General features: G+C 47.4%; 1 protein-coding gene across 2 annotated transcripts in view; it reads right to left on the bottom strand.

Annotated features, from left to right (window-relative positions):
* HYDIN (HYDIN axonemal central pair apparatus protein) overlaps nt 1–23,128 on the bottom strand; it is a 354,255-nt gene that overhangs the window by 14,170 nt on the left and 316,957 nt on the right. For both annotated transcript variants that reach the window (XM_060129934.1, XM_060129933.1), the window contains 15 exons: nt 22,270–22,477; nt 20,887–21,099; nt 20,277–20,415; nt 19,064–19,229; nt 16,403–16,550; nt 15,766–15,973; nt 15,072–15,293; nt 14,456–14,625; nt 12,402–12,600; nt 10,474–10,632; nt 7,542–7,819; nt 6,575–6,794; nt 4,384–4,596; nt 3,362–3,525; nt 2,162–2,312 (listed from right to left, as the gene is read on the bottom strand). In XM_060129934.1, coding sequence (XP_059985917.1) covers nt 2,162–2,312; nt 3,362–3,525; nt 4,384–4,596; nt 6,575–6,794; nt 7,542–7,819; nt 10,474–10,632; nt 12,402–12,600; nt 14,456–14,625; nt 15,072–15,293; nt 15,766–15,973; nt 16,403–16,550; nt 19,064–19,229; nt 20,277–20,415; nt 20,887–21,099; nt 22,270–22,477 — 2,858 coding nt within the window. The remainder of the gene's footprint in view (nt 1–2,161; nt 2,313–3,361; nt 3,526–4,383; nt 4,597–6,574; nt 6,795–7,541; nt 7,820–10,473; nt 10,633–12,401; nt 12,601–14,455; nt 14,626–15,071; nt 15,294–15,765; nt 15,974–16,402; nt 16,551–19,063; nt 19,230–20,276; nt 20,416–20,886; nt 21,100–22,269; nt 22,478–23,128) is intronic.

The raw sequence follows: 23,128 nt of genomic DNA, 5'->3' as shown, positions 1-23,128 counted from the left end.
GAGTCTTTGCATGTTTAAAAGTGTCTTTATTTTGCTCTCATGATAGTCTTGTCTGGAAAAAGCATTCGAAATTGAAAGTCATTCTAAACAGTTTGAATAGCTTACCCTATTGCTTTTGGTATTCAGTGTTGCCATGAGAAATCTGATGTTATTGTGAATATTACTTCCATCTATTTTCTCTAGAATTATTTAGGACTTTCTCTTTTATCCCAGTTTTCTGAAATTTTGTTCTCATGTACTTAGATGTGAGTCTGTTTTTCCTTGGTTGGCAACTTGGTGGATTCCTTCAGTTAGAAGACTCAGACTTTGTCAAATAGCTCTGGACATTTTTTTTCTTCAATTATTTCATAGAGTATTTTCTTCCTTTTATTACCTTGTTTTTCTGTTTCGGGAGCTCCTATTAGATGGGTATTAGAACCTCTTGATATATATTTTATGTCTCATATTTCCGTTCAGCTTTATTGAGGTACAATTCACATGCTATACCCATTTCACCCATTTAAAGTGTACAATTTAGTGCTTTTTTAATACATTCACAAAGTGATCCAACCATCCCCACACTCAATTTTAGAACATTTTCACCACCCCCAAAAGAAGCCCTGTCCCCAGTAACAATCATTCCCACTTCCCCAAATCCATCCCTTATAGTCCTACGCACCACTAGTCTACTTTCTGTTCCTATAGATTTGCCTATTCTGGACATTTCATTTAAACAAAATCATATAATATGTGGCCATTTGTGACTGACTTCGTTCACTTAGCATAATGTTTTCAGCGTTCATTTCAGTGTTGCATGAATCAGTACTTTGTTCCCATTACTTTTTTTTTTTTTTGCGGTTCGCGGGCCTCTCACTGTTGTGGCCTCTCCCGTTGCGGAGCACAGGCTCCGGCCGCGCAGACTCAGTGGCCATGGCTCACGGGCCCAGCCGCTCCGTGGCATGTGGGATCTTCCCGGACCGGGGCACGAACTCGTGTCCCCTGCATCGGCAGGCGGACTCTCAACCACTGCGCCACCAGGGAAGCCCCCCATTACTTTTTATTGCCAAATAATATTCCATTGTATTTATCTATTCATTAAATTGATGGAAATTTAGGTTGTTTCCATTTTTTGGCTTTTATGAATAATGATGCTATGAACATTTACGTACAGGTTTTTGTGTGGACGTACGTTTTCACCTATTTTGGGTATAAATTGCTGAATTCTATGGTAACTCTATGTTTATCCATTTGAGGAACTGCCTGACTGTCTTCTAAAGCAGCTGCACTATTTACACTCCCACCAGCACTGCGTGAAGGATTCATGTTCTGCACACCCTTGCCAGTACTTGTTATTATTGCCTTTTATTCTTGTCGTTTCTTTGTGCTCACGTGCTACTTTTTCACTTTAAAATCTTTCCCTAGGTGGTTCCATCCTCCATCTTGGCTTCAAGTACCACCTGTAAGCGGGTAATTCCTCTGTAATTCTCTTCAGCCCTGACCTCTCAGTGAGCCACTGACCCATATGCTCCTTTTCTTTACAGCACTTAGGCCATTTTATAAGTATGCATTCATAGTGCAATTATTTGATGAATGTCCATCTCCCTCCACTGGACTGTGTGTTCCAGGAGAACAGAGACTGTGCCTACTTTTGATCATTGCTGCATTACCAGCACATAGTGTATAGCATATGGCGCATGTGCTCAAGAGATGCTTGTTCAATTGACGAATGAATTAGGACAAACCGCTCACGTGTGAAAGACCCTGAGGAGTCTTAGAGTCGATGGCTCTAAGCTGAATCCTGGCTCTGATGTTACTAGCTGTGTCAAGGGCTCAGCATGATGCTGGACACTCTATAAGCCCTCAGAAAAGGGATCTTTTGTTACTATTTTTGTGGTCTGGTGTTTGCTCTTCCACTGTTACCTACTGCTTAGAGATTTTCATGATTCTGCCACCTTGAAGGCTTGGAATGGACCTACACGTTGGCTGGCTAGCCCTGCAATCTGGTCTCATCTTGAAGAGTCTGGGAATCCTGAATGCCTTTGCCTGGTCCCTCTAAATGGTCAGCCTAACAGGATGATGCTAGGCTGGCTGTGAGAGGGCATCTTCACTCCCAACACGGGGCTCATCAGCCTCAGGGTCAAACCTCTGGGGTCCCAGGGCAGTGCCCTTAACAGGTGGATACCTTTGCTGTGTACAGTCCCTCCTTGTGGGAAAAGAAGTTCAGCTTGTAGTCTTTCTTGGAGGCAGACAGCACATCAATATAATCAAGGCCCTTTAAGGTGACACCTAGGTCGGGCTTCTCCGGTTTCAACATTTCCACAATGACCTGGAATCTGGGGGAGCACAGGGGTGCAAGAAGAGAGGACAGACAAAATGAGACAGTTTGCCCAAAGGAAAGAAGGCAAGGTGCCATCTCCACTCTTGATTTCATGGAAAGCACACGGGCCCAGGGTTCTAGTCTTCACTCTGTCACTAACAGTAACAGTAACTACCATTCACTAACCGCCTATTTTGTACCAGAACTGCGTCGGTGCACCACGCGCGTTACATTACGGGCTTTCAGTCCTCACAGTGCACCACGCGCGTTACATCACGGGCTTTCAGTCCTCACAGTGCACCACGCGCGTTACATCACGGGCTTTCAGTCCTCACAGTGCACCACGCGCGTTACATCACGGGCTTTCAGTCCTCACAGTGCACCACGCGCGTTACATTACGGGCTTTCAGTCCTCACAGTGCACCACGCGCGTTACATTACGGGCTTTCAGTCCTCACAGTGCCTGTCGGAGGTACCTCTCGTTATCCTCTCCATCTTACTAGGGAAGAAATTGAGGCTGAGAGAAGGAAGATGACAGCTCATTTAACAAGGCCTAGTTACTGGCAGAACTAGCATTTCAGCTTGGGTCTGGGCCTTCATCCACTATGCTGAGCAGGCAGTTCTCTTCTCCCAGCCTTTGGCTTCTTTTCCATAAAAGAAGGGGACCAGGCTGGTTGGCCTCAAGCTCCTCTAGGTCTTCTGTTCTCCTCCACTCTCACTGCAAGTACAAGACCCAAGGGACGTCCTTCTCTGGCCAGTGGCTTAGGTGATAAGACAGGGCTTTCAATAATAACAACCACAATTATCGTTTTGATAATAATAATGACAGCTAACATTTACTGAGCACTTATTTTGTGCCAGGCTCTGTTCTAGGAGATTTTCAAGTTATCAGCTGCTCACAGAGAGCGCTGAACAGGAGACTCTCTCTGGGGCTCAGTTGAGCAATGCCTGGCCACAGCACAGAACTTTGACTCTTTAGCCCCCACTGTCCTCTAGGGGCCCTGACCAGGGGAGGGGCTAGGCTCGACGGTGCGAGTCCTCCCCCCGTCTCCCCCACTTCCTCACCTCTGGGGCTTGTTCAGCCAGTTGGTTATTGGCAGGAGCTCAGTGTAGGGCGTCTTACATGGCACTTCACGGTAGATATTGGCCACGGCTTTGGGGAGCTCGGGAGTCCCATGCAGTACATACAGCCAGCCGGTCCCATCTGGGAGGGGGAAGAAGAGGGTGCCCTAAGAGAAGAAGAAATGTGGTCAGAATGACACAGAGGGTCCTTTATTAGCTACCTCTCAGGCATAGCAGTAGCACAGGATTAGTGGAGGCTCTGCAAATAAGCATAACACTTTTGGAAAGCAGCTTGGGAATATGTTCCCAAGAGTCATAAAAATGTTCATGTGTATTTGAACCAGGGATCCCATCCCAAGGAACTTACTGAAGAAAAACCCCTACAGCAGAAAAAGTTACATGTATACATACATGTGTATATTAGAACTACTTATATTGATGAAAATTTAGAGATAACTTAAACGTCCAACAACTGGGGGATGTTAAATAAATTATGGAACTGTCATTCAATGAAATATTAGTCGGTTGTTAAAAATGATTATCACAAAGATTACATAGTTAAATAGAAAAATGCTCATGATATAATGTAAAGTAAAAGTAAACAGGATGCAAAACTGAGGATGCTGTGATGGTAGCTATGGCTGTATTTGAATAAGGACTGGTAGTGAAGACGGAAGAAAACAGCTCTTTTTGGGGAGGGGAGGTGGAAGACTGTGGCTTCTTTTTTTTTTTCATTTTTATTACAGTCACTATGATGCTATTTGTGCACTTAAACTAAGTATCAATTGCTTGATGCTTAGTTGAGGACTCCATTTTAGAACTGAGCCCCTGGTTCCAAGAGAATCCCCTAAACATGAAAATACATGGACGAAAAGGGAAGCTGTGGACTTGATAAGCTTTGGACATGATTCCCCGTGGATCCAATATCATTTGTGGGGTCCCCTCTTGTTTTAACATTCTCTCTCACACAACTCCTCCCTCCAACCATGCCAGGAAAACAGTGGGGGAGGTGGGGCTCAACCTACCTGATGCTTGCGGTTCTCCACATTCAAGGTGCGGGGCCGGTAGGTAATCTCATAGGGCTTGCTTTGCTGATGGGGCTCCAGGGTGATGAAATCGGGCCCCTCCCAGTGCTCGCCTTCAAAGATGGGGTGCAGATTCCAGGTTTGGTTGGTGTGGTTTGAAAGCATGATGGTCTGTGTGTGCTTGGAGCGTACCTGGCAGGTGAAATTCACCACCTGGAAGAAAACAGGCACCTTAAGCAGGCAGTGGAATTTACAAATCTGGAGTTCAAGGAAAGGTTCAGGCCATATATATATATATATAGATATCTATATATCTATAGATATATAGATATCTATCTATATCTATCTATCTATCTATCTATATCTACCTCTCTCTATATATATTTGGGTGTTGTCAGTATAGCAATGTTTTTTTCAGGCCAAGAAACTGGATGAAATTATCAAGAAGTAAGTGTATTTAGGAAAAAAGAAGGAATTTCAGGACTAATTCCTGACTGGCGTGTTCCAATGTTAAGAAAAATCAGAAGAGGAGACAAGAAGCAGCAGCTAATAAGGTGGGTGGAAAGCCAGGAGAGGGTGGTACCCTGGAGGCCATGTAATGAAGGAAGTGCGTGAAAGAGGAGGGGCTTGTTCAAGGTGTCAAATGCTATCGACAGGTCAAGTAAGATGAGCCATGAGAACTAGCCATTGAGCTTAGCAACGTGGACAATGTCGCAGTGGTGTGAAGAGAGTTAAAGAGATCACCAGTGGGATGAGAACAGAGTTTAGCAAGAGACCCACACATATATTATCAATTGGTTTCTGACCAAAGTACAAAGGCAGTTTGGTGGAGAAAGGATAATCGATTAAATAAATGCTGCTGGAACTGGATATCCATGTACAAAAAAAAAATGAATTTTGATTCCTGTCTTACACTACATATGAAAATGAACTCTAAACAGACTGAGGATCTAAATTTAAAACTTGTGTCCTGAATATACAGAGAGCTCTCAAAACTCAATAGTAAGAAAACAAACAACCCAAATAAAAATAGGAGATCTGAACAGACACTTCAACAAAGAAGATATATGGATGGCAAATAAGTACCTGAAAAGATGCTTAACATCATTAGTCGTTAGGAAAATGCAAATTAAAAACCACAATGAGATATCACCACGTACCTGTTAGAATGACTAAAATTAAAAAAAACTGACCATATCAAGTATTGGCAGGGATGCGGCACAAGTGGAAATGTCAGACGTGGCTGATGGGAATGTAAAATGACACAACCACTTCGGAAAACAATTTGGTAGGTTCTTAAAAAGGTAAACATATACCTACCCTATGACCCAGCCATTCCACTATTACATACTTACCCAAGGAAATGAAAGCATATATTCTTGCCAAGACTTGTACATACACATTTATAGCATACTGCATGATTCCATTTATATAACATTGTTGAAACAACAGGAGATGGAGATCAGGTGTCTATGACCATAAGCAGTGTTGCCAGGAACTATCAGGTTTCCACTGTTAGGTTTCCAGGAACAGGGCTAGCAGAGGATTAACCCAAGCCCATTTTTTTCTTCCTTCCTCCCTTCCTCCCTTCCTCCCTTCCTCCCTTCCTTCTTTCGTTCTTTCGTTCTTTCTTTCTGTACGCGGGCCTCTTACTGTTGTGGCCTCTCCCGTTGCGGAGCAGAGGCTCCGGGTACACAGGCTCAGCGGCCATGGCTCATGGGCCCAGCTGCTCCGCGGCATGTGGGATCCTCCCGGACTGGGGCATGAACCCATGTCCCCTGCATCGGCAGGTGGACTCTCAACCACTGCGCCACCAGGGAAGCCCCCCAAGCCCACTTTTTAACCATAGAGAAAGCGAAAGGTGTTCACCCCTTACTTAAAGAGCTTATGACAGAATTTGATCTAGCCCAAGATGTCAATACAACCTTCCCTGAGAATGAGATGCTTGAGTTGAGAGCTGAAGAATAAATAGGAATTAACTAGATGAAGAGGGGGACATGAATATATCAGCGGTGGGAACAGCATGTGCGAAGGCCCTGTGGTAGGAGGGAGCAGGTCTACATGTTTGATGTGGGCACCAAGGACTGTTTGAACAGGGCCACTTGTTTCTAGAAGGCCTGACTGAGTTCTCCTGTGGGGCTTGCTGGGCCCACTCTGGCCACTGGCCCATCTGTGGGCAGCACCTACTGACCTCTTTTACCGAAGGTGGTCCCACGCAGACTCCAGACAGGGTTAGGCTCAGAGGACTGCCACCCTGGATGAAGCAGAGCAAGTTTTTACGGAGGGTCTCCTTGCCCACCTCAGTAGGATGGTAAGTCACTTCGAAAGAAACCTCCATGCCTGCGGTGATATAGCCCTCTTCCGGGCTGATGGAGAAATGAGGCTCAAATTTTCTGGCATCCCATTTAAACCTTTTCCAAGACAAAAGGAGACAAAGTAGTTTACTAATATCCTTGGGGTGTCCTCAATCCTGCTGAGAAAAGAGATTTTGCCTGTGCTTTTAGCTGGGAGGTTCAGACTACTGGGCAAAGCAGAGGCAGTGGGACAAAGGCCAGGTCATTCCTGGGTGGGATCTCCAGGCTCTCCCTTGGGGCTGAGCAGGGTGGGAAGTGGCACACTGAGGGGCATGTGCGTGAACACGCTTACACGTGTACCCGAGGTCACACAGCTAGGATGTGGTCGGGCCAGGACTGGAACCCTCCTGAGACTGTGGCCATAGCTGCTCCCTGCACTGCCTCTCAGGTCTGACCAGGGGGGTGGAGATGATCCCTTCACATGACAGTTGCCCCTATTCTTGGTGGCACTGGGATCCGATGGCCCTGTGTGGTCACCCCCTCTGTGGTCTGGCACTTGGTCCAGGTAGGACACAGAGGGTGGATGGTGCAGACCAGTGCTTCCAGTGCCAAGGCTGCCATACCACAGCCTCAGGGCACTGTTCAACTGAGGTCGGTGTGAAGGGCGCCCCCTGCAGGTGTGTGGTGCGCAGTGGGCACGGCGATGGCAGCATTCCCCAAGTAGTGCCTGGGTGGGTCCCTGCTGGCAAGTCATATAACCACTTTGAGCCTCAACTTCATCTGTGAAATGGGGACAATATCTTGACCACTTTAGAGGGTCCTGGGATAGTTAAATGGGAATCCAGGCCCAGAGGGCTCTCCTACCTCGCACCCACGTCGCCTGTGTTCAACATGAGGACGCGACGCGTGGCTTGTGTCTGACACACGACTGTTCCGAAGGGAAGATGTTTCTGGTCCAGGGAGATCTCCAGGGCCTGGCAGCAGCCGCTGAGGAGGAAGAGGGGCCGCAGGAGCCCCATGCACTCCATGAACACCTCTTCGGAGAAGGGAGGGACACGCTTCTTCGGGGCGAAGTTGACTTCCAGCTTCCGGACCTCTTTGGGCTTCAGGGTGATGTTGCGGGATGGTGTCAAGGTGATGACCTGGATAAAATGACAACGAGCCTCAGCAGCTGAGGGTGGGGTGCTCCTGAGGCTCCGTTTCGGGGGGTCCTGCTGCTGGGACCGTATCAGGCCAGGTGTAATATCATTCTGCCCTCTCACCAGCTGTGTCACCTGTGGTGAGTTACTGAAACTTTCTGTGATTTACTCTACGGTGAAGACCCAGACCACCCGTACAAAATGTGTGGCACGTAACAGGCATTCAATCAGTGTTAATTCTCTTTCCAACCCCTTGCAAATAACCCCGTTCTCTGGTGGAGGAAACAGTAAGAGCAAGTAGAAAAGACTCAGTGCGCCGGTGGTTTTCAAGGCGCGCTCCCTGGGCTCCCTGCATCACATTCCCCAGTGTGCTGGTTAAAAGGCAGACTCTTGGGTCCTGCCCCAGCCCAAGAGAACCAGTCTCCTTGGGAGAGCTTGGAACCTGCATTTGAGGACTCATGTGTTCTGAAGTTTGAGAACCGCTGTTGGAACTTGAATATAAGGGGCTGCTCTCTCCCCTTGGTCCTGGTAAAAATCAAATCAAAATCAGCTTGAAGGAAGTCAAGCCCTTTTCATCCTTGAGCTCCCTTCCCTACGGAGTGCTGAGCAGCCACCGGAAGTGGACTGTGGCGGGCAGGGAGGGGGGGCGGGGGGAGTGAGATAACGGCTGAGAATCACAATAGGAAAGCGACCTTAGAGATTTCTCAAAACACAATGATGGAAGTGACCCCCCGGGGTGACAGTGCCGGTCCAGGCCATTCTGGCAGCTTTCGTCTCACCACCTCAAGAGGCAGAACTGGTGCAGCCGAACTGTGAGGGGCCCTGACCCACTGGAATGAGGACTTTACTTTGGATTAATGAGGAAAGGGAAGCAGCAGGTTTTCCCTCTTTCTCTGGATGGCAAAGTGGGTGATGCGGGGTCCAAGGACGAGATGCCCACTGGGTCTCCTGCTTTGGTTGGCCTCTCACAGCCAGTGTTCCTGTATCCTGCAATCCTCAGATGGTCCACAACACTCCTACCACATTGAATCACACCTAGGATTCCAAAAGCATCAACCCCTTTGAGCCTATATAATCTTGCCTGCCAGAAACACTCTTCCTCAACCTGTCTGCCTGGGAGATACCTCTTCATCCTGTAAGACGCAGTTCAGACCTCTCTCCACTGTGAGGCCCTCCTCTGAGCAGCCCTGGTCCTGAATCGCACCCTGCTTCTGCAGCTTCTAGGCTTTCCTGGGACTGTTCATGTGTCTGTGACCCCAAAAGACTGTGAACTCCACCAGACCAAAGTCTATGTCATATTCACCTTACTATGGACTGCACTGTGTCCTCCCAAGTCCATATGTGAGTAGTGTTTGGAGATGGGGCCTTTGGGAGGTAATTAGGTTTAGAATGAGGTCAAGAGAGTGGGACCCTAATGATGAGATTAGCGCCCTTATAAAAAGGGACACCGGAGAGCTGGAGCTTGCCGTCTCTCTGACATGTGGGGACACAGCAAGAAGGTGGTCGTCTGCAAGCCAGGAGGAGCGTCCTCACCAGAAACTATGTTGGCACCCTGATGTCAGACTTCCAGCCTCCAGAACTGTAAGAAAATAAACGTCTGTTGTTTAAGCGACCCAGTCTGTGGTGTTCTGTTATGGCAGCCCAAGCTGACTAAGCCACACCTTTATATTTCCAGCACGTAGCACTGACTTACTGAGTAAATGTAAGAATGAATTGAATGAAGGAATGGATATAGTCCATCCTCAAAATGAAATACACCTGGTCCATCTTCAAAGGGCCACCCAAACACTGTGAGATGGGTAGACGGCAGCCAGGACTGTAGCTTCTCTATTTAGGGAGCTCGAGGACATGGATTTGGCAACAAGCATGCTTCTTTCACACAGCGGATTGAAGTGGAAGGAGGGACAAGCTTTCGGGGGCAGATGAGTGACGTATATCGAAACATACTCTTCCTTTTGGTCCAAGAAGCCCACTCCTAGGAGTATGTATTAAGCAGAAGGTCATGGATTCACACAAAGTTTTGTTTACATGGATATTACAATGCTGCTTATAAAAATAAAAAATCAGGAACACCTGAGATGAGCAGAAACAGAGGATTGGTCCATCTGCATAATGGGGGTATAGAGGCACAAATGACATTGAATGTTTAGGAGCTATTTCAATTTGGGAAAAGCAGGTTTCAAAACAATCTGAACGTTAATATGTTATTTTAAAAATGTGTAGGAAAAACAGGGGAAAGATAGGTACCAAAATGTTAAGTGATTATTTCTGGGTATGAGATTATAGGCGAAATGTTCTGCTTTGTGATTTTCCGTATTTGAAAATTTTTTCAAATTTTCTGCTGTGATGATATATGTATATTCATTAGAGCCCAGATCTTCTGAATCCAGCAAGGGCACTTCTCTTTCTACATCACTGTTGCCCTCTAGAGGCATGCAGCCTCTCCAAGCCTTGGTTTCCTTACATGTAAAATGAGAATCACAGAAGCACCACCCTACACTGTTTCTGTGAAGATGACCAGAGGCAGCACAGGGAGAGCTCTCAGAACTGCCCGGCACACTGAAGGTGCACGAGAACCGCGGCCATCCCTGTCATCGGGGCGGGGGGTGGGGGGAGAGATGGGGCATGAAGATGCCACTAGGGGCCCGAGCACCAACCTTGGGGTCCTGGAGTTCTGGAATCGAGAACAGGGCTGACAGGTCAAAGGTGAGCTGGGCTTGGCTGTCGTTCATGATGGAAATCGTTTTCTTCGCCACCTGTCCAGGCAGGACAGCTCCTAACTTCACAGTCTTATTGGCTGGATTGAGGACTAAAATCTGTGGGACAAGAAAGAGAGCAGGGAAGGAGGGTTCATCAGTTAATGAGAAAAAGAAATACGATATGGGTACCCTGGTGAGGCAAGGCTGGTTCCTTCTCTTTCTGTGTCCCTCATTCTTCACATCGGATGGGCATTCGCCCACTCAACAAACATTTATGTGCTTAAAATGCCCACTAAACAACTTGTTGCACAATCACATAATTACGGCTGGGTTCAGAGATGTTAGGAAGGAAAAGCTCAGGGTACAAGGGGCTGAGCCAGCCTGGGGGTGAGGGAGGCTTCCCTGAGGAAGGCATGTTCCTACTGAGAGCTAAAGGAAGGGTGGGATCCTGTGGGTTTGCGTCAGGGTGGTGTGGGGCTGGATCCCGAGGGAGGAGACAAGCTGTGGCGAGGCCCTGAGCTGGAGGGAGTGGACTGGACTCCCAGCCCGTGGCTGGGAGCGAGAGGGAGACACGGGAAGACAGTTCGGAGAGGGGTCAGGCTTTCTTCTGGGAGAAGTGGGAAGCCAGTGCAGCCTGGAGTGGCCCCATCAAGTGTGTGTCTTGGGAGGGTGCCCTGGCTCACTCCTCTGTGGAGATGGACTGGAAGAGGGCAGGAGCGAGAGCCTTTAGGAGTGAGAGGTGATGGTGGCAGCGGAGGTGGGAGAAGCACGTACATTTCAAAGTCCTCATCTGAAGTACTGATCAAAATGCTGACCTGGATCAGGCCAAGGTCAGGCTGGGCCTTGTCCTCCAGGATGACGTGACCCACACGAATAGCACCCACTGGTCACTGTCATTTGACCAGTCACTAAACTGCACCCCTCCCCTACACGCTCTTTCTATCCTGCCCATATGTTTCCATTTTGTGTACCAAGGCAAGGGTCTCCAGCCCCACCCTGTGAACTCCTGGAGGTGAGAGAACATGCTTAAGCCTCCTCTGCAGGATTTCTGCAAAGCACCTGACACAATGGGTGCTGAGTGAGTGATGAACGAATGAACACTCGAATGAATCAATGACATCAGAAGAGACCCCATCACTGGCGCGGGTGCAGACACACCAGGTGGCCTGGTCCTGTTGCTCTCGGCTTGATGGGAAGGCTGCCGGAATACACCCCTCCCATTTTCTCTTGGCTGCTGAAACGTTCCATGCATTGCCGAGGATCTTGGAAGGTCTTCAGTTTTCCAAAACTCCCTATGAAACGCAAATGCTCCTACCAGACAGACACCTTAAATGTTAACCAGACACTGGGAAGACACTGGGATTAGCAGCAGGACAGGACCAGTCCCTTCCTATTAGGAGCACCTGGTTAGAAGGAAGGCCCTCAGTCAAATAGGATCCTGGGAGCTGTGGCTGGCTGGAGAATGTCAGTCTGTGTGGTGTTAAGGAAAAATGTCCCATGACTGAAAGGTTTGTCTGCATACAGAGCTTAAAACAAGTCTTACCTCGTAACCTGAAAACACTACACGCCCTAATGTGGGACGAAGAGGACATGCTCGGGATGCTGCATCTGATAGTCTCAAACTTCTCCAAGAAAAAGAGTGTTTCTCCAGTGACCTCCTGTGATTACTTGTATCCTTTGATACAGTAAAGTTTGGTATTGAACGAGATCTATGTGATTCACTTGGGTCTGATCTGACGATTCACCCCTGGGTGGGACTGGTTGACCCCCTGACAGAGCAGCTTGGGGGCAGGAGACTTGGAGGGGGTGGAAGGTGGGCTCAGGTGGGCAAAGAAGGGCAAGAAGGAGGGGCGCCCAGCCCGAGGATCTCCCCAACTGGCTCTTACCTTCATTTCAGTGCCTTTCCCTTTGATTTCAACTACTTGTTGTGAGAGCCCATTGATTTCAAAGGGGATGAGTTCTCGATAATTGATACTTTCTCGAGGATAAAAGATGATGGGAATCTCCAGTGTCTTTCCTGGCTTCACCACATCAACTCGGAAGTTCACCTCGAGGTGGCTGGTGTTGGTGTACAAACACTCTAAGCTGGAGAAGATCAGCAGGAAGGTGTGTAAGCTCTCGGATGCCTGACCCAGTGGCGGAGATTCTGTCCCTTGTTTCTCTGAGCTGGATCCACTGCTTGATGTCCTGCCCAGTTTTCCTGGAGTCCAAATGTAAGGGCTGGAAGGGACTTCAGCAGTGATCCAGCCCGTGGTCTCCCGGGCACTGTCGAGTTACTTCCCCCAGATCACATCCAGAGATCCTGGCAGAGCCAGGCCTCAAATGCAAAGTCTCATGACCTTTTGCCCAGTGCTCTTTTCACTTTCTTTATCCTCTCTTCCTTGATAAGGCAGCTCATGGTTTTGTACCCTTTCATAAGAAGGGGGGGCTTCCTGAAGTAACTGGGTGGTTAAGCACAGTGGGGAGGAGTATGTGTCCAGAGTCAGACGGACAGGAGTGTGGATCCGGGTTCTATCCCTAACTAGCCATGTGACCTGAGAAGAGTTTACTCAGCCCATTTGCGTCTCTGTTTCCTCCTCTGTAAATGCGGGTAGTGATGGCTACCTCATAAAATTGTTGTGAGGATTAAATGAGATAAAATGACTAAATCAGTCACTAGACAGGGTACAGGGGAAACATTCCAGAAAGGTGAGCTATTATTATTATTGCTAATCGCTCAACTAGAAGGGACCTTCAAAGATCATGTCCACCCCCCTTCACTTGTGGGCAGGAAGCACGTAGACCTCCGTTACAGCCCCTCCTCATCTGCCTTCCGGGTATTTAGAGAAGGACTCTGGCTGAGGCAATAAAATAGAGCGCAACGCCTTAAGCAAAGTAAGACTCAGATTAAATCAGGCAAGGAGGAGTGTAGGTGGATAAGATTTTAAATTAGTATTTAAAAGTACATGACACTCTTGTAATTTAACATTCAGGAGAATCATCATCATCGTCACCAGCACCATCACCACCATCACCGCCACAACAGTAGCAGCAGATAAAAAAAACTGAGCATTTCCTATGTTCCGGGCACTGTTCTAAGTACTCTCTCTACTAATTTAATCCTTCTAATAGCCCTGTGGGGAGGTACGACTATCCCCCACTTCAGGCAAGGAGACAGAGGCACAGAGAGTTTAAGAATTTTGCCCAAGGTCACATAGCTAGGGAAGCGCTGGGATCTGAACCTAGACCTGTGCTATGTGATATGGTAGCCACTAGACACACGTGGCTCTTAAAGTTAAAATTAATTAAAATAAAATAAAATGAAGTTCTGTTCTGCAGTGGCACTAGCCACATTTCAAGTGCCCCACAGTCACGTGCAGCTGTAGGCTACCGCACTGGACAGTGGAGACATACAACATTTCTGACACTGAAGAAAGTTCACTTGCAGAGTACTAACCTGGAGAACTTTGAATAAACATAGGTCTCTGGGCCAGTTTTGTTTTCTTAGGTCTGGAATAGGGCCCAGAAACCTGGACTGGAACATTCTACACAGGGATGGCACAGAGAGGCTGGATTTGAATCAGAAGGCTCAGGCTCAGTTTAGATCTGCCATTTGCTGCAAGGTCACTCGCCTGAGAAATTAACTTTTTAACTCTCCAAACCTCAGTTCCCACATCTATTACATGCGGAAAATAAGTGGAAGCCATCGAACCTCTTGTCAGGTCGCTCGGCATTGCCCTCCTCATTTCCAGAAGAGGATTTTTTTTTAGCAGAGTAGCTCATGGCTATCCAAGTATGAGTGTTAGCGGCGGGGAACGGAGACTCAGGATTCACGCCCACCTGTGTCTGAGGCTTTCCCAGAATCCTTCCTTTTCTGTCCTGGCAGGACCCCACCTGTGTGGAGGCTGTAGGACCCACAGGAGTGGCAGAATCATCTGGAAGCTCTGGGAAGTCTGCTTACCTCATAGACGTCTCTTCCTTGCTGGAGACAACTAGGATTTGTTTGTATGGGGGCATCCCAGCTTGGTAGATGAAGCAGGTCCCAAAGTTGTAGCTGGTGAAGGAGAAATGGACGGCTGGGCTCACGGCACAGCCTGAGATGCTGCACAAAAATGTTGGACCGTGGCTGATCTGTGGGAAGGGAATGGCAGGTGGAGTGTGATTAGAAGTGAGAGGAAAGGGCCCTTACGCCCTCAGGTGAAGGAGGGGAACAGTCGAGTGCTTAAAAAAAATTCAGGTCTCAGGGCTCCATCTGCAGAGATTCTGATGAACAGTTTACATGTTTATTTAAGGAAAGCAAGGTGGACTACTCTGCACCTGGGCCTGACATTGGCTCTTGCTTTGCTCCTGCAGCGATGATTCAGCCTGAAGGCGGAGGGGTGTGCAGAGACTGCCAGTCCTTACCCAACAGCTGCCTCCCAGGGCCTCCTCATTAGCAGGACTCTGGCTGCCAATGTGCCTGGGAAACATGCTTGACTTCCCATCCTTCCTTGCAGCTAAGGGTGGCCATCAGACATAGTTCTCAAGACAGAATGCTGTGAATGCGTTCAGTGTCGGACAATGTTAAATGGTCTCACCTTGATTTTGAGTTCCAGGCCCTTCAAGACACATTTCTTAAATGGCTGGAAAGACAGGGAGGCCTGTGCACTCTGCCCCACATCCACACTGCCATCCATGGGTGAAAATTTCAAGTACTGCAGCAGGGACTTGGGGCCGGATAGCTCTGCCTGGAAGCTGAAGTTGAACTTGCCGGTGTTGATGAAGCTGAATTCACACTGGACACATTCATTCAACGCCACCTGAGAGAGAACAGAGTTGAATGTTGAGTGAATGCAAACCATGGTTCCCTTCTGTGGGGTCAGGATACGCAACACGTTGGGGGAAAACACCCTGTGGGAAATAGTGAAGGCAGATGATTTTCGCGAGTTGAGTTTCATTAGCTCAGAGAGTAGTCAGAGAGCCCAGCAAGAGCTACTAGGTGAGAAGAGTGAGATGACAATTTAATTCCTAGATCTCACTTGGTAGCAAAACATCCTTCTGTAGGTTTAAGACAAGCATTTCCCCCTTCTCTCCCATCTCTCCACCCTCTGGAAAGTAAAATAAGCTTTCACATCAGAACCATACACATTCTGGGAGTGGAGCTGCTCCTGGCCTGTTTCTGCTCTCCTGGTCTCCCCGGCATTTGAAACAGAGATTCAGCGACTATTCACTTGTACTGCTTTTCCCAGCCAGTGTGGAAACAGAGAGAGCGAGGCCCTCTCTCATCTTTACCTCATAGAAGTTGAGAGTCGTGGTCTGGTTGGGAGTCAAGAGAGTGACGGTGCCAGTCTTGTCCTTGCACTTGACCTCTACATTCATAGAGTAGCCCTGAGCCTTGACATTTAAGGTCAGAGGGTGGGCTTTCTTTTCCACATTGCAGATCAAATTGAAGTTCACTTCTCCTTCCTGCTTCGGTGTGAAGAAAATATCAATTGGGAACCTGGTTGGGGACGAAGACAGCAGATTAGATGACTAGACCAACCTGTTAAAGAGGCTGAATACTAAACTATTATACACTAGGAGGAAAAGGCATCCTAACTCCAAATCACGATGAATTTTGAAGATTTGCCAGGCACGGCAGGCCACTGCTTTATGGATTTGCAAACACAGTGGATAGCAAGGAAAAGAATATAAACATAAGAAAACACTGAGAACAAGAGCTTAAAGTTCTCAATGCTCTACAATTCACTAGGAAAATTGACAACAGGGAATAAGTAGGACAGAGATGGAATTGTAATATCTAAATTTTAGAGTGGGGAGAGACTTCAGGGACGGGGCACTCGAAGGGAAACCGATTCTCCTGGCTGGTGGGCCTGGGACCCTGCCATGTTGGGCGAGTGCAGTCCTGGGGGCCTTCCTTTCTGTTTACCTGGACAGCGGTGGGACCCAGCCTTCCATGGGACACACGACCAGGCTGCTGCTGAAACCTTCAGAATATCGGGAGGTGTCCTGGAAGGCAAAATGGAACCTCTGCTCCTCCTTGTTGATGATCTTCACGGTCTCCCTGGCCTCTCTGCCTGGAGGGGGAAACACTGCCCTCAGGGAGGCCTCGTGCCTGCTCCTGGCCCACCTCAGGAGGCACGAGGAAGCCTTCGTAGAAGAGGCTCCGCAGCTTCTTTCCCTTCCTCTTCCCAGCTCCTCGGCCTTTGGCCTCCTCTCTTCCTTCTTTTTGCTCTACAAGGATCCTTCCTCCCAAAGGGACTCTACCTCTTCCTTCTAGAACTTTACCCCATCAACTGCCTGTTCCTCTTAGGTGGCTGCTCTGCCTGGGTCACAGCTCTCCTGGGATCCTCCTTGTTCCTTCAGACCCGATGCCTTCCTGCTTTTGTTAATGGGGGCTGGTAGGCCCCTCAGCCCTGCCCATATCTCTGTAAACAACCCCTGCATCGGACTCTTTCGAATTAGGCTTTGGGTATGTCACCAGCGTGCTGACAGGGCCCTGACTAATACATCTCCTATCACTGTTTTGCTTTTTCTTACTTTCCTTGACTATTGTAGAGCATTTATTTTTCCACATGAACTTCAGAATCATTTTTTCCAACTCCCCCCTCACCCCAATCATTTTGGAACTAAGGTTGCCAGATTTAGCAAATAATTTTTTAGTATAAGTATGTCCCAAATATTGCATATTGCTTGGCATTCTGAACTACTATTCATTGTTATCTGAAATTCAGATTTAACTGTGCATCTTGTATTTTATCTGACAACCCTAGTTGGGATTTTAATTGAAACTCGGTTAAATTTGCATTTAATTTTGGGAGAATTGACAAATGTTCAGATCTTGTTTGGGGGCATTTTAATAAGATTTTATAGTTTTATTCACATAGGTCCTGTGCTTTTCTCGTTACATTTATCCTTAGCTATCATATAGGTCTTATGAATGGAATTTTTTGTTTGTTTCTAGGTGCTTACTGCTAAAAGAAAGAGAAACCATTGATTTTTGCACACGTCTTGCATCCAGTCATTCCTACATTATCTTGTTGATTCTAGTAGTTTGTTTTGCTTTTCTCTAGAGTCTCTTGAGGTTATCTATGTATGAAGTCATCAGCAACAGCATAATGAGATAATTTTGCCTCTTTTTTCCCCAATGTTTGTCAATTATTTAATTTTCTTGTTCTATTGTATTTGCTAAAATCACTAAGAAAGTGTTCAATAATGACGGTGATAATGAACATCCTTGCCTAATTCCTGACTTTAATTGAAGTGACTTTAGTAGTTTATTACCAGATAATATCTGCCCCTTGATTTTGGTTAATCTTCTTTATTCACGTTTTTCCCTCTATTCCTATTTTACTATTAGAGTTTTTGTTGAGAATGTCTGCTGAATTTTAGAAATGACTTTTCAGTATATATCAGTATGATCACCTGGTTCTTCTTTAATCTGTTGATGTAACAATTATATTGAAATGCACCATCATTGCATTCCTAGATTAAATCCTGTTTGTCTTATTATTCTTATGCTACCTTGCTCATTTATTTGTTCAAAACCTTACTAAATGCCACAATCTCCTCCTATCTGTTTATATGTATCAGTATAAGAAATGTATGGAAGTAATACACATCACATTGTTAACACTGGTTTCCTTTGACAGAAAGGAAAGGATGAGATAGAATGGGGGGGAATGATTATTACATTTTTCCTTATACAACACCATATTGATTGATGTATAAAGAATATTACTTTTATAAATAATAAAATCTAATGAATTACTAAAAAATCCTCTGACTTTAGTTGTATTTTACACACACACACACACACACACACACACACACACACACACAAAACATCACATCCATGTGATAGATTCACAGTGTTATAAGGGACTTGCCAATCACTTCCTTTATGTCCTTCAAGTCTCATCTCAAATGTCACCTTCCCACTGCCCACTAGCATTCCTTATTCCCCTACCCTGCTTTATTCTTCTCTGGAACACTTATCAACATCTGACATGCTATACATTTTGCTTTGTCATGTTTTGGTAGTCTGCTTCCTGCTACTAGAATGTAACCATCATGACGGTCGGGACTTGGGCTTTGTCCATCGCATTCCCAGCTTACAGAAGAGTGCCTGGCTCACACAAGGGGCTCGGTAATATTTGTTGAGCTGGATAAAAGTGTGAAAGGGTGGCAGAGAAATGTGATCACTTTGGCACAGAACAAGAAGCAAACAGATACAGCCATAATCTGGGGGCACATGCAAGCAGGATGGGGCTGACGTGGGGATCTGGAAATAAACATAGTCAGTCCAGGCCCCAAAGGAATCTTCCAAGTAGGCTCTGTAGCAAGCCTCCTAAATTTCCTTAGGTTATTGGTGTGTGGGTTTAGAAGACACTTGATGGAAATTAGATTGAGAGGTTGAATATGTTGTGGCCTTGTGAATAGTGATAAAGGCCCTCTGACATGCTTCTGGAAGGCACCAGGAAGAGCTCCCTGCCCATGTCTGCTCCTGCAGCGCATTGCTGGGTTGGTCCCACGCCCCTTCCCCACAGGTCATGCCAATTCTAAATATAAACCAACAGGGCAGCCTTACCAATGAGGAGACAACTGAAGTTGAGATGTGACTTGTCCAGATTGATGAGAGGGTCAGTGGCTTTGCCTACCAGCAGGAAAGGGACTGTGATGTTGTGTTCGGGGATTAAGAAAGTCCAGAATGCTTCCGAGATGTCCAGATGGAAAGGTGTGAACTGGAAGATAATCTGAGAAGACAGGTTGGAGCAGAGCAGTTAGAGGCACTTCTGTGTGTTTACTCCATGTGCCCTTAGAGGCTTGCCAGCCCTGGGGTTATGCGGGTGGACACTACCAGGTCATCACTTCCTTTCTACCCTCTTTGTAAGGGCACGTAAGTTTAGCTGTAACAGCAACATCAATCTCTGTTTGCCCAGCCCAGCAAGTATTTCTCAGGGGGTCTACCCCACTCACAGGCTCTGCTGGCTAGGCTACCATATTTCATGCCATGTCTCTGGATGGCATGTAAAAATGGAAAGATTCAAGGTGGAAGCTTGTAATTTGGGCTTTTCCTGAAAAGTCTGGGAGAACCAGCAACGCTGAGCCCACTGCTCTGTATGGTGACCTTCCAGAGAAGCACTGTGGCCAGCCAGCCCTGGTGCCCATCATTCCCTATCACTGTCCCCTTGGCCTGCGTCATTCATTTGTATGGTCTTCCTGAAGGCAACTGAATTCGGAATTTCCGTTTCATGGATTTATTTCTGCCTCCAAGATTCTCTGTGGAATTTACAGGACATAGAGTCCACAGATCTGTTTTGGCCAGCAAGTTCGTATTTCTTTAAGTCTGTCCCTCTGCTCCAAATCACTGTGTGGACATTAGGACTAAACCATGGAACATGACTCCACTTTTCTGTTTTGCCCTTTGGCCTGACCAAGTAAAAATACATCTGTGTCCTTTCATTGCTGTCAGTCCCTCGGACAAAAATAACTCTTTACTTCTTATTCTTGTATGAGTCCTAGTAGAGTCTCCAGGCATTGGTGTCCAACTCTCCTTTCCTTGCTTTAATAATCTCAATTTTTAAAACTTCTGTTTCTCCATGGCCAATCAAGAGAGCTCGGGTTTGTCTTGTCCATGAGGACTGCCTAACACATAGAGTAGCCACTCAAGAAACACTTGTTGATGGACACACCCTTAGGCGGTTCTCCCTAACTCTACCCATGCTCTACCGCAGACCTGCTATGCAGAGAGGCATAGAATTAATAAAGTCCTGGGTCAAGCGGTCCCCATTCATACACACCTCAGCTTTCTTTTCAGGGAGGATGAGGCCCTTTTCTGTAAGGCATGTGAAGGCTGGAGGGTTCTGGAGACTTTCAGTTTCTTCAGAGACCCAGCAGAAGGAGTAGGTGCTATTGGTCGGGTTCAGTATTGTAAAAGTCCTGGCCAAGGGGGGAAGAATCGATAGCAGAGAGTGAGAGAGGGGCTTGAGGATTAAGAGAAACTTTTCTAGACTGTTCCCTAGCACACTTCCTTTATGTGGGAATCAGAACTGTTCTGAGCACTTCGTTGCTGCAGAAACAAAAACTGCATCTCACTTGGGGATCCCAAGTGTGGCTAGAGTTCTGGACTTTGGAATAATAATGACACCAAGGGTTCTTCTGTTCCAGTGATCCTCTGTGGTCAAGGCAGTGGTCAGGGATCCTATTTTTATGTCTTCCAAGTTTTCCAGAGTGTCAAAACCAGGGAGACAGAAGACAGCTTCCTCACGGAGGCAGTTCTCTGAAGTCAGACCCCAGGACAGCAAGCGTGCTTCTACGTGTCAGTCTAGCTTGCTACTCTGAATTCCTACTCTGAGTTTTTAGAAGGACTGACGGATATGAACTCAACTAGCGCAAACCTAAATGACTCACCGGAGACACTTCCCTCCTATGCCCACGCTGGTGAACTCAATCACCCGGGTGTTTGGATCCAGAGCCCCACCACGAGGCCCTGGGAGATCTGGGTTGCGCCGATGACCGCTGATGTAGTCCGAGTCTTTCAGGTCAAAATGGCAGAAGGGCAGGGAGCTCCGCCCTTTTGCTGACAGGACTGGGCCTTGCTCTCCAGGTGGTAGGTTAGGAATCCTGAGGGGATAAGGTTATTTTGATCTATTTTTAACTTTTTAGTCGATTTTTGCTGTCGTGGTTGTAAATGAATATGACACCCATCAGAATGTGAACTCCATGAGAGCAGAGGCTGGGTCTGTCTCGGTCAGCAATATAACCTCAGTGCCTTGAACAGTACATGGTACATAGTAGGTGGTCACTAATTAATTGTGGAGTGGATGGATGCATGAATGGGCTGAGTATGAGAGGCCTGAATTCTGGTTCCTTCTGTGTACCTTACTATGGCCTCAAGTTACTTCCTTTGCCAATGGTGAGAAAGCCTCCCTGCTGTAAGGTCAGCACAGAGTCTTTCCCTCTGGGCTCTTTCATAGGCATCTAGTGGGATACAAAAAAGGACTCAGACATCCTTACAAAACTACCCTGAGCTCCTTGGAGAAAGCACACTAGATGTGAGCAGACCTCGAGCCCCAGCACCAAGCTTAGGTGGCCCAGGTGTGGGAAAGGTCCCTGCAGTGTGATTGCAGGGTTTCTATAGGTCTTATTGTTCACATAGGTCTCTGCCACCCTATGCCATGGATCACAGACTTCCTCTAAGGTAGGTGTTCTCCATGGAGCTGGCCGGGGAGTGGGTACCACATCAGGGACTTTCATTGCCAGATGTTACTGGATTGACTCTCCTCTAACTGGACCTGGGCCCCATCTGTCCCTCGCTTACTATGTACCAGGTCCACCTCCTCCATCGCCACCACCACCTAATGTTTATTGTACTTATTGCGTGCCAGGCACTGTTCAAAGCTCTTCACTTGAATTAGCTCATTTAGTCTTCACAACTCTACAAGGTGGGTATTGTCATTTGCATTTTACATAGGAGGAAACTGAGTCTCAGAAAAGGTACAAGAAAGCTTTCCCAAGTTCATGCTTGCCCCAGGACTGGAACCCAGCTGGCTGCCCACCATCCTGTTGCCCAGTGGAATCCTGTACGTGGCCGGGAAGGGGAGGTGGGCGGGAGGCAGGGTCTACAGAGGGTTGATGAGCTATACAAAAGAATGGATTCTCCTTGTCCTCCAAAGGGAAATGTGGCAATGTGGGGCTGAGGAGGGGTCTGGGGCTGGAAAGAATGGTGGGCGTGGTGGGACAGAAGAGGGGCTAGGAGCTGCAGCGCTTTGTGCTGGGAGATCATCTCCTTACTGGCAGAGAAGATTGCTCTCGAAGTCTCCAACCTCCATTGGGGAGAATTTCACTTTGAGCTTCTGGGTCTTCCCCACGGGCACCATGCCTGAGACGGGCTCCACAGAGAAGGGTGGCAGGGAAGCTTCGTTCCAGTGGTCCATGGCACTGTCCAGGGTGCTGCCCGTGTGCAGCGTGCCCTGGCTAAGCTGGTCATTTTGGGAGAAACCTGGGGGCAGATAGAGCGCCAGTGATATTCTGCACCTGCAGTGGGAGGGCAGGTGTGGGGCAGCCCACTCACAGGCCCTAGGCACCCTCTGTGGGCTCACCTCTGCTAGCAGGTATACTTTGGGCCCCAGGGCCCAAAGAATGGGCTCCCATCTCTCACATGAGACTCATGAAAAACACTTCCATTAATTACATCAAGTTTTCATGTTTGTTTTCTTTTGGCTCAAGGGGGTGGGTCAAGTAGATGTCTGTGGGTCACGTGCCTCAAGAATAATGGGCTGTGAACATAATCTTTGGAGAATCATTGCTTTAAAGTAGGGGTTCATAATCTGGGGGCCCATGGAAAAGGGCTCATTAGGAAGGTCTGGGAAACTCCAAGTTGAAAGAGAATTAATGGATAATTGCCCACTAAGTGTTGGGCTCTTTTTAAAGTGCAAATTGGGCATGGGTGTGTATTTTCCTGGGGAGACAGTTCATAGCTTTCATCAGTTTCTCCAAGAGTCTGTAATCTTCCAGAAGGTTAAGATCTAAAAGAAAAGATTCCTAGGGATCTGTGTGGGCCCCAGGAAGGCAGATCTCAGCTCTTGAGTTTCTCAGGCCCTTTTGGCTCTGCAGATGCCAGGAGGCCTCTGCTCTGCTTCTCCTTTGCTTC

Source organism: Lagenorhynchus albirostris, chromosome 19 (genome assembly GCF_949774975.1).
Source record: "Lagenorhynchus albirostris chromosome 19, mLagAlb1.1, whole genome shotgun sequence".
NCBI classification, from domain to species: Eukaryota; Metazoa; Chordata; class Mammalia; order Artiodactyla; family Delphinidae; genus Lagenorhynchus; species Lagenorhynchus albirostris.
The sequence above is the reverse complement of the archived record's forward strand: the minus strand, read 5'-3'. Positions and strand labels throughout refer to the sequence as shown.